At 40.8% G+C, this 11,915-nt stretch overlaps 1 protein-coding gene across 1 annotated transcript in view; it reads right to left on the bottom strand.

Moving 5' to 3' along the window:
• Positions 1–285: 285 nt before the first annotated feature.
• FBXO40 (F-box protein 40) overlaps positions 286–11,915 on the bottom strand; it is a 22,774-nt gene continuing 11,144 nt past the window's right edge. Inside the window, exons 3-4 of the mRNA XM_059388332.1 lie at positions 3,454–5,367; positions 286–740 (exon numbers count right to left, since the gene is read on the bottom strand). Coding sequence (XP_059244315.1) covers positions 525–740; positions 3,454–5,367 — 2,130 coding nt within the window. The 3' untranslated portion in view covers positions 286–524. The remainder of the gene's footprint in view (positions 741–3,453; positions 5,368–11,915) is intronic.

Here is an 11,915-nt window from a genome sequence, read left to right as displayed (position 1 = left end):
CTTACAGGTGGTAGAGTGACAAAAAGAAGACCTGGACTTAACTGTCAAGATAACCCCAGCTCCAGAACCGTCAAACCGTGTGCCTTTCACCCTGGGTGCCCTGGGATGCACCTCAGCTCCCACCCCTGCATAGCCTACCCTCTAAATTTGAAAGTGCTCATCAACTAAAATGTTCTCCACAACAGCACAGGGGCCATGCTGGTTCTGGAATTTCACTGCTCTCTCATTTCCTAAGACTTGGGCTCATCTTTCAAATGGCCTCAAGTTACCTATTTTCTCCTCAAACTGATTTGTTATAGGGGAAAAAAAGGGGTGGCGGGAGGAAATAGGTTATCAGTATGGCCCTTATAGCAAGTGTATAAGCCGTGGCTTCAGAAATTCTCAGACCTTGTGTACTTGCTCAGGTTTAGGGCAGTGCATGCTTCAACACCCCTAGGCAAGCACATATGCAGTTTACAGAAGGAAGTCCTCAAAATCACTCTGTCCTACTTTCAGTAAATCCAAGAATGGTGGCATCTGAATCTTTAGCAGGTGTGTCTACCTCGTGGTCTGTCTCTAAAGGTGGTAACTAAGCTCTCTCGAGCCTGCTCCTGGAGCTGACACATGCTGGTCAAAAGAATTGGGTCCGTCTTATGCTCTACAACGTTGAAAGGACAGGCCTTCAGGTGTTCAGCCATGGAGGCAACTTCATTAAACTCCCAGCTCTTGATTTTGGAGAAGAGGCTGCTGAATTGCCAGATCTGTTAGGAAATACGGAAGTTCAAAAGTGAACACTGGGGCAATACCCTTAGGCTGGCTTTATCTAAAGAGTGTCATACCTTCAGTTCTTCACGTTCTTCACGTTCTTAGCTTCCAGCTGCTGCAGACATTTGCTAACTCTTTCGTCAATATCCAATTCCTAGATCACCCTTCCAATTGATTATCTTCCCAGCCAGCCATATAATTATGTGGGAATGCCTACAGCACTCTGCTGTAGACCCACACCCACCCCCCCCCAACAGCGACAGCTATCTGCTCTACAAAGACACATAGTTCAAATCAAGACAATTTGCATCAATCGGACTCTACCCTAGGACTTCTATTTTTTTTTTTAAGATTTTATTTATTTATTTGAGAGAGAGAGAGCATGAGAAGGGGAAGGGTCAGAGGAAGAAGCAGACTCCCTGGCCGAGCAGGCAGCCTGATGTGGGACTCAATCCCGGGATTCCAGGATCATGACTTGAGTCAAAGGCAGTCGTTTAACCAACTGAGCCACCCAGGCGCCCTACCCTAGGACTTTTGCTAGAGATATCAAGAAGTGGGTTCCCTTTTTCCCCTCTCTACTTCAGCTGGGGAACTTCAGTCTTAGGAGCTGCTGGCAGCCCCCAGGGACCACCAAGGGAGAGCTGTGTTTTAGAATGGAGCCATAAGAGAGGAAGTAGAGGTAAGAAATAGAAAGTAAATAGGTCATTTGGGGGCATTTTGCTGCCAGATCAAACTTTACCTGAGTCATGGCCTTTGGATGACAGTTCCCTTTATTATTGATGCTGTTTTAAGTTGGTTTTCTGTTGCTTAAAACTAAAAGTATCCTAACTAAGAAGAGCCACACTAGAACAGAAACCTCAGGAGAAATCCAAGTGTCTGGTACAAAAACCCCTTTTTGCCCTTCCACCTAGGATGTGGTGGCAAAGTCACTAATCTTAAAATCCGGCCGTCAGGGTAGACATAACTTGATCCCTTTCAACTTGAAACTTTACCCTCAGTTTATTATCATTGTTCCAATATAAGAAAAGTGTTTCCAGGGATCTTAGAACTATTTCTGTTTTCACTTAAAAAAAAAAAAAAGGCATTTTAATATAAGCATTCTTGAGCTCCAACTAAAATTCTCTTTTTTTTTTCTTCTTCTTCTTCTTTTTTCCTTTCTAAAGGAAAATTAGTTTGTCTCAAATGATATTCAGGAGTGGTCAGCAATTACTGAATAGGGAACAAACATGAGCCAAAAAATAATGAAATTTCTAATATGTAAATTATTTAATCTGATTTTATAGAGGAAGATATTAGATAGTTCTAGACCATACAGTTCCTGAGGGCAGGATCTCAGTCTTATTCATGTTTATCCCTAACATGTGGATGGGTGGCAGTCGGTGTTTAACACATGGATGCAGGCCTGGCTACATGAAGGAGAGTCTGACAATTATTTTTTGAAGAAGATTGCTCAGGGAATAAATAATGGAAAACATATAAGATGTTTTAGACATAATCAGTGAAAATAGGTGTAAACAACTCTAACTCTCCAGTGTCATTCTGCACACACCCACATTTTGGGAAGAAATTCTATAGTGTGATTATGGAATTATTGATCTAAATGGGTATCATCAATTTGTAGTTCATATTACCACATATTTACCATGGGAAAGATGCCAAGCGCATCTCATAAGTAATGAATTAGGAGTTTCACTTTTGTATGATATAAGCTGATAGAAGTTATGATGCAGTTCAGTAAGATTAGGAAAAAGGAATAAGATTTTTCCAAAGAGAATGACTCTTTGATTTATATAGCAGAGTTTTTTGAGAAAGTAAATAGATATTTGAACCAGGTGGACCAGATTATTTTAGAATTTCAAAATGTCTTTAACAAAGGCAAAAACAGTTTGTTGTTTTTTAAATTAGTTGATATGGGACTGTGGAGAATTTGTTGGCATACTGTATCAGACTCCAAGGCAGGAAACAGATGGCACACTTAAATTGGGTAAATTGAAGAAAATTTAAAAAAATAACGATATGCAAATGTCTGGGCAGGGTGTAGGTAAGCCACAGATATAATGCAGTACCCAGGCTAGTAACAATCTAGAGTGTAACACCCTGGGCCTGAAAGGGAAGAAGAAAGGAGGTCATTGGAACCAAGAATGAGTAATTGTGTGGAGAGAGTCACTCGATATAGTCATCTTCAGTAGAGGGACATGGCCAGTGCTAGTGTCATGGAGGGGAGGAGGGGAGGAGGGGAGAATGCATGCAGGGAGGAAGCCAGAAGAATAGATTTGTCAACTCACTCTTCTCCCTCCATTTCCACTGACACACGCGCAGTAGATTTGCCCAACTGGAAGCTGGAGGGCAAGGTTGTTGATTGAGGCAGTCTGTAGAAATCACTCCTGGGGGACTGATCATAGTGGACAGGGTTGGAGAATGAATCACGTGAGCAAACCGAAGTTACCCAGGACATATACACAGAGATAAACAGGTATGACTATCTATATTGTCATTTATATGTCTATAGGTCTATCTTCTCCATCAGAATGACCTCCTTGAGTTCAAGGATTATGTCTTCTTCCCAGGAACCTAGTGCAATGCCAGTGCCTAGTACATTGCTTGCCACACAGAAATGATATTTGGCTCAAATATCATTTGAGACAAACTTATTTTCCTCTTACTAAATAGTTGTTTAATGAATGAATGAATGAATGAGGGTTTACTTGCCTCTCTGTGGACTCTCCAGGAGGTGCCTCCATGAGAATACCTCTTCTTCTTCCACTGCAGGAGGACCATCCCTCTCTCTTGTAACAAAGTAGCACAGATATTTCTCATCAGCACAGACACCTGGGAAAGCTGGGACAGGCTGATGCTGTCCAAGAACCCAGCAATGTACTGCAAAACCTCCAGGGGCAGACTGGTTAGACAATTCTGGCTTTTTCCTCCATGACCTGAGAGATGGTTGTTCTTCTTTCTCTCACTCAGCTCTGAGGCAACCTCTGGCTTGATGGCAAAGGTCTTAAGCTCCTGACTATAGATCACTTTTGCCTTTTGCCCAGGGGGACGGAAATGGTTTTGAATAAAAGTACACCCCAAGTAGGCGAGAGGGCATCGATGCTGGAACCAGCCATTGAGACATGATTGAATGTCTGTGTGGACATTCTTGAAATGTAGGGGGAATTCATCCCTCCTGAAGAATTTGTTGCAAGTGAAAGTGAAGGCAGAGCTGCTCTTGTTGTGTCTCCTGGTCACACACTCACTGTGGAGTTCCACATGGAGCCCTCCTGGGTTGGCATTGGTTAGGAGGTCAGCCAGCACTGTCCCAGAGGAAAATTGTTCTGGCTCAAAATTGTATGTCTGTGTAGCAAAATCCATGAACAGTCCATCAATGCTCCTGGATTCAGAGATGACATGACCTTTAAGTTCTCTTTCTAAAGCACACAAGAGGGTGGTCTTAATGAGATCTGATTTGGGTAGGTCCTCCACCGTGATCCCTAAATCTGAAGTGTCTACTGCCTTGTGTTCACTTGGCTTACAACTCGACATGGCATCTCCAACACGAGCCCGCTTCCCACAGTAGCTCACAGGAACTTTGAAGGTGTAAACAGTCTTCACTTCCTGAGCCTCAAGGTTGCCATAAACAAAGTCTCTCTCCTTAGGCGTGCAAGCAGGCATCTGACCAAAGTGAATAAGCATCCTCCCATTGTGCACCAGGTACATATTATAGTCCTTTGCATCCACAGCTGTTTTCAGTCTTTCCAGAACACCGTCTTGCCAAGGCGCGAGCCCTGTTGTTTCCAGAGCTGCATGAAAGTCCTGCTGCTTCTGTTTTTCCTGTGGTTCTTTCTCTTTGAAAGTCTCCTCTCCTCCCATGTTATTGTCGCTAGAAAACTGTTCTTTCCCTGGGTTGTGCCCATTCTTACTCTCACAGCCTACTGATGAGCTTGTTAAAGCAGAGGCTGCATGCTCTTTGCTGAATATATTTTCCCACTTGTCAAACTTGGCCAGGTCCATCCCTTCTTTGGTTTTGGCTAACACCTCTCGTTCTTCTTGACTCAGTTCTACCATCTCTCCATTAGTTGCTGATAGGCCTCCATGTGGTACCAAACTGGCTTCTGCTCCACCCACTGCTCCTCCCATTTCCTCCCAGCTAGCTTCACCATTCATAGTAGGCTCCTCTTCAGTGGGCTCTCTAGTTTCTGGGAAAAGTTCTACCATTTTCAAAGATCTAAAGAGGACCTTCTGGTCCTGGAGGGCAAGAGCTGTGTCCAAACACTCCTCACTGGGGGTCTCTTTCATTATGTTCTCATGAAGGATTGTTTCAGAGTCCACATTCGGCCAGCGATTCCACTCCATGGAGCAGCAGACCACACTGGCGGGGCACACTTGTAAATGCTTGGCCAGCTTATGGCGGGACATGGAAAGCGGACAGCCATATTCAGAGTTGAGGCATGGAACCTCCTCCAGAGGGCAGAGGAGCTCATGCTCTGCCTCTTTGCACATGTGGAAGGTGGCACCACAGGACAGGTGACAGTTTATCACCAGACAGGAGACATCAGGCTCCACAGGAATGTGGCAGTGACGGTTGAAGCATTTCTCACAATGCCTGTGCTGCCCAGTTAGAGGCCTGCGTGCCCTGCCCTAGAGAAACCCACAGCAAGGAGAAAGAGAAAATAAATGCAGAAGAGAAGTCCTATGCATGACTGTGACTGTGTTTTAATTGACTTATTTCCTCTTTATACATCCTTATTATAGGAACCTTGGACAATCTAGAAAATCATAGAGAAGAAAGCAAAAAGCACAACCCAAGAATAACTACCAACACTCTTCTTCATTTTCTAATAGTTTATTCTATAAATATAGTAGATGTGTTTAGAATAGAAAAAGAAAAACCTGAATATAATGGAATACACTATTGATAATTGTTTTGAGTTATAGATTAGGGGTGATTTATATGACCCAGTTAATACTATAAATACAGTTCTGCACCCTGCTTTGTAACTCTCTATTATAACATGAGATCACACTGTTTTATCGATTGTTTGCAAACCGTCTTCTTAATGATAGCATAACATTCCAGAGTGAGTGTGCTGTCATTCATTTAACCAGCTATCTATCCAGTGCTGGGAAGAAATGGGCCATGTCTAGTTTTGTTCACATCTGCATCCCCAGCACCTGGACCATCATAGGTACTCAGTTTGCTGAAGGAAGGAATTGTCAGCCACTTCGTGTATTGCTGGATATTTGGGCTTTTCATTTTTGAAGTTTTACTAAAAATCTTTGCTCACAAATCTTTCTCAGCTCCCTGGTTTTCCCCTACTCCATGTCAATTTCTTCTAGATTCTGCTCTATCATCTCTGGTTTGGCCCAAAGTCAATAAATATCATCAACCATAAGGGCAAATTTGCCAGCTGTTTGGGCTACAGGTCAGATGAAGCCTGCCAGATCTGGACCCTTGAAAGATGAAGATCCAATAATCACCTGGTACTTACCATAGCTTCCTAGTTTCTTCTTGCTTTGTAAATCTAGGGAAAAACATGAAAATATTAATGATTAGTAAGAAAAGTATTTTTGTTATATATATGAACAGGAGTCATAGAGACTTTGCATACTCTTATTTAAATCCTTTCACCACCTGGAGATAAAATGTCATTGCCCCACTTTATAGTCCAGGAAATGGAAGCTGGAGAAGTTAAGTAACTTGTCCAAGGTGATAGAGCTGCTAAGCGATGGAATCCTGGGCCGTGCTAGCCCACACTCTTCTCACTGACCTACACTGCCTTCTGATGGGCATCTTAACAGTCTTGGGATATGTACCTTCTGTTTCTTGTAATATTCTCCATTGTTTATCAACACTTATCCTGACATTCCACCCATCCATACATCCTATCACTGCCACATGCTCTTCTGGCCCAGGTTAACCTTCTAGCTTTCTCTCCCACTAGAGCTTCATGCCTACAACCTGATATCCAGGTTGGTCTGGGGCAGTGTACAAGTATCTGTGATATATCTACCATCTGTCCTTCAACATGGTAAATTTAGGTGTGCCATGGCTAGAGCAGGGGTCAGACCTCAAGGACCCAGAAGAGGGCCCGATGGGATTCTAGCAAGCAGAAGAGAAGATGCCCTGCCTTCAGGAGAATCTAGCTCCCTGGCTCTGGTCATTTGGTCCCATGTGGGAATATGTTACCAGATCATCTGATTTTTCCAGAGAAACTGGAGATGCAGAGTTTTGTGAGTGGTCATATAGTATAGTGATTAGGAGGCAGATTATACAAGATTTAACCCAGCACTAGGAATCAGTAGTTGTAAAACTGAAAAAGTTCCTTAATATCCTTGTTCATCATTTTCCTCATCTGTAAACAGATTACAATAATAATACTTATCTCATAGTGCTGTTGTGAGGAGTAAATGATTTATATACCTGAAACTTTTACAATGGTACTTGTCTCATAGACATCACCTATGCATGTTTGCTATCATGAAATAAGTATTTTATATTTAATTATATTGCAAAATTTTTGTTATATAATGTATCAACATAGAAATTCTTGGAATTTTCAATTTGGCAACTAACTTAATTTTTCTAAAGAAAACCCTCTATTTGAGCCAAGGAAAAACAAGTACGCAAGTTACATAGGATCTGTGTAGCTTGCCAGCATGCATCATCTGGTCTAGGGAATTTGTAGCATAACGTCAGCCTTGTGTCAGTCTGGGATGGAGAGGGGTGGGGTGGCTGGGTGAGCTGGTGTGAGCACCCAAAAGTCAGAAAATGCAGTATTTTGAAATTTTATTTTATCTTACTTTAGAATCTGTCCGTTCATTGTGGATGATTTTTCCTTCAACTTTCTAAAGAATTTTTAATACAGAAGAAAGGTGAAAGAATGTATACAATGAATACCCATGTATTCTACCTAGATCCAAAAGTTAACATTTTGCCACTTTTGCTTTCTCTCTCTCCCTCTCTCTACACACACGCACACACACACACACACACACACACACACGTGCACGCACACAGAGTTTTTGTCAAACCACTTAAAAATAAATTGCTGTTATAATGACACCTCATCCCTAAGTATTTCAGCATGTATTTCCTAAGATTAAAGACATTTTCCTTTGTAACCTCAATAACATTATCTCACCTAAGAAAACTAAAAGATATTTCCCAATATTGTGTAATATGCTACCTGTGTTCAAATTTATCTAATTGTCCCCCAAATGCCAAAAAATTATTTTATATTTTTAGGACTTGTAATACTATGTTGAACAAGAGTGGTGAGAGTGGGCATCCTTGTTGTGTTCCTGATCTCAACGGGAAGGCTGTGAGCTTTTTCCCATTGAGGATGATATTTGCTGTGGGTCTTTTATAGATAGATTTTATGAAGTTCAGGAATGTTCCCTCTATCCCTATACTTTGAAGCATTTTAATCAGGAATGGATGCTGGATTTTGTCAAATGCTTTTTCTGCATCAATTGAGAGGCTTCTCTCTTCTCTTATTAATTTGTTCTATCACATTGATTGATTTGCAAATGTTGAACCATCCTTATAGCCCAGGGATGAATCCCACCTGGTCATGGTGGATAATCTTTTTAATGTGCTGTTGGATCCTGTTTGCTAGGATCTTGTTGAGAATCTTAGCATCCATATTCATCAGGGATATTGGTCTGAAATTCTCCTTTTTGGTGGGGTTTTGCCTGGTTTGGGGATCAGGGTAATGCTGGCTAAATAGAAAGAGTCTGGAAGTTTTCCTTCAGCTTCAATTTTTTGAAACAGCGTCAGGAGAATAGGCATTATTTCTTCTTTGAAAGTTTGGTAGAATTCCCAAGGGAATCTGTCAGGTCCTGGGATCTCGTTTTTTGGGAGGTTTTTGATCACTGCTTCAATCTTGTTACTAGATATCGGTCTATTCAAGTTGTCAATTTCTTCCTGATTGAATTTTGGGAGTTTATAGTTTTCCAGGAATGCATCCATTTCATCTAGGTTGCTTAGTTTATTGGCATATAACTGTTGATAATAACTTCTGATGATTGTTTCTACTTCCTTGGTGTTTGTTGTGATCTCTCCCTTTTCATTCATAATTTTATGAATTTGGGCTTTCTCTCTTTTCTTTTGGATTAGTGTGGCCAATGGTTTATTGATCTTATCGATTCTTTCAAAAAACCAGCTTCTAGTTTCATTGATACGTTCTACTGTATCTCTGGTTTCTACCTCATTGATCTCTGCTCTAATCTTGATTATTTCCCTTCTTATGTGTGGGGTTGGTTTGATTTGTTGCTGATTCTCCAGTTCTTCAAGGTGTAGAGACAGCTGCTGTGTTCTGAATTTTTCAATTTTTTGAGGGAGGCTTGGATGGCTATATATTTCCCCCTTAGGACTGCCTTTGCTGTATCCCATAGGTTTTGGACTGAAGTGTCTTCATTCTCATTGGTTTCCATGAATTGTTTCAGTTCTTCTTTGATCTCCTGGTTGATCCAAGCATTCTTAAGCAAGGTGGCCTTTAGCTTCCAGGTGTTTGAGTTCCTTCTGAACTTTTCCTTGTGATTGAGCTCCAGTTTCAAAGCATTGTGATCTGAGAATATGCAGGGAATAATCTCAGTCTTTTGGTATCAGTTGAGTCCTGATTTGTGACCCAGTATGTGGTCTATTCTTGAGAAGGTTCCATGTGCACTTGAGAAGAATGAGTATTCTGTTGTTTTAGGGTGGAATGTTCTGTATATATCTATGAGGTCCCTCTGGTCCAATGTGTCATTCAATGCTCTTGGTTCTTTATTGATTTTCTGCTTTGATGATCTGTCTATTTCTGAGAGGGGCGTGTTAAGATCTCCTATTATTAATGTATTCATATCAATATGACTCTTTATCTTAACAGTTTTCTTATGTAATTGGCTGCTCCCATATTGGAGGCATAGATATTTACAATTGTTAGGTCATCTTGGTGAATAGTCCCTTTAAGAATGATGTAGTGTCCTTCTGTATCTCTGACTACAGTCTTTAGTTTAAAATCTAATTTATCTGATATGAGAATCGCTACCCCAGCCTTCTTTTGAGGCCCATTGGCATGAAAGATGCTTCTCCATCCTTTCACTTTCAGTCTGGGTGTATCTTTAGGTTCAAAATGGGTCTCTTGTAGACAACATATGGATGGGCCCTGTCGTTTTATGTGCACGTTTAGGTCATTCACATTGAGAGTGATTATTGATAGATACGTTTTTATTGACATCGTGTTACCTTTGAAGTCTTTCTTTCTGTAGATTGCCTCTATATTTCTGTTCAATGCTATTCTTCGGGCTTTTCCTCTTTTATAGAACCCCCCTTAATATTTCCTGCAGTGTCGGCTTGGTGGTTGCATAGTCTTTTAAGCCTTGTCAGTCTCGGAAACTCTTTATCTCTCCATCCATTTTGAATGTCAGTCTTGCTGGATAAAGTATTCTTGGCTGCATGTTCTTCTCATTTAGTGCCCTGAATATATCTTGCCAGCCCTTTCTGGCTTGCCAGGTCTCTGTGGACAGGTCTGATGTTATTCTGATGGGCTTTCCTCTGTAAGTAAGGAGCCTCTTTGTCCTAGCAGCTTTCAAGAGATTGTATCTACAATTATGATTCCTCAATTTGACTATCAGGTGCCTTGATGTTTTTTTGGAATCTATAATCTTGGGTGGAGACCATCCAGCCTTTAGCACATGAACGCTGGTTCCATTTGCAAGATTGTGAAAATTTTCATGAAGAATTTGTTCCACTATATCTTCTAGACTTCTTTCTTTCTCCTCCCCTTCAGGGATTCCAATAATTCTGACATTGGAACGTTTCATGGCATCATTTATTTCTCTGGTTCTGTTTTCATGGCTTCTAAGCTGTTTGTTCCAGGCTTCCTCCTGATCCTTTCTCTCTATCTTTTTGTCCTCCAGGTCACTAACTCTATCTTCTGTCTCAGTTACCCTAGCTTTGAGAGAATTTAGATTAGATTGGAACTCATTGAGAGCATTGTGAACCTCATCCCTGGTAGCTTTCAGTTCTACCCTAATCAATTCTGTTTGGTCATCCATGGCTTTCTCCAACCTAGCAATTGCCTGGATAATTGTTAGCCTGAATTTTCTTTCCGACATATTGTCTATGTTGATAGCCGTTAGCTCTGTTGCAGAAGGCCCATCCTCTGTATTTTCCTTCTGTTGGGCATTCCTCCTCCTAGTCATTTTGGTGAGAGATGACTGAACGGATGTAGCTGGATGTATCGACCATGGTGCAGTCAAGGTGTTCCCTGGAATGCTTCTGAGCAATCAGGATTCCCCACCCAAATGAGAGAAAAATAAAAGAAAAAGAAAAAAAAAAGAGAGAGAGAGAGAGATATAGGGGGAAAAAAGGGAAGATGAAAGAGAAGGTTCAGCCCAAATGGGCCCCAAGGTAAGATTTATGAAGTATACAAACAAAACCAGACAAACAAAAAGACTGACAAGAGAAAAAATAAATATATAAGCAAATAAAGGAAGAACCTCATCAAAAAGAACCCCAAGTGTAAGATTTATATACTATCAGGACAAACACAAAAACAGAAACACTGGTGAAAGAAAAAGATCGGAGAGTGGTTATAAATTCTCAGTGTGGGTGAGGAAGGTTGTTTTGATTCTTCCTGGATGTATCTTGATATCTTTGTTAAAGGACTCAACTTTCCTAAGATAAAGGGGGATTAAAACTGGTTTACCTATAGGGGTAGCATTGATTGGGGAAAGGGGATTACCTTGAAGTTTAATGCTATATGAATATTAGAAAATAAAAATAAAAAAGGAATAAACTAAACTAAACTAAATTAAAAAAAAATTTTTTTTTAAATAGAAGTGGAAAAGAAAAACACAGGTGTATGTATCAAACAGTTCAGGTTAGAAGGTTATTATGGAATTTGATGTACTGGAAATCTCACTGTGATGGTAAATAGGTTAAAAAATTATCTATATAAAGAAATAAAGAAAGAAAGAAAGAAAGAAAGAAAGAAAGAAAGAAAGAACCAGAATGGGAACGAGTTAAAAATAAAGATTTTCCTATGAAGTAGTGGTGGTTGTTCTCTTGTAGTCTTTTTTTTTTTTTTCTTTCCTGGTTAGTTTTCTTGGGGAGGGGCCTGCCAGGTGGGTTTTCAGTCAATGATGTTCTCTGAGTTAAGTCCTCCTGCCCCCCTCAAGGGGGTGGGCTCTGAAGAAAC

Source organism: Mustela nigripes, chromosome 2 (assembly GCF_022355385.1).
Source record: "Mustela nigripes isolate SB6536 chromosome 2, MUSNIG.SB6536, whole genome shotgun sequence".
NCBI lineage: Eukaryota > Metazoa > Chordata > Mammalia > Carnivora > Mustelidae > Mustela > Mustela nigripes.
The sequence above is the reverse complement of the archived record's forward strand: the minus strand, read 5'-3'. Positions and strand labels throughout refer to the sequence as shown.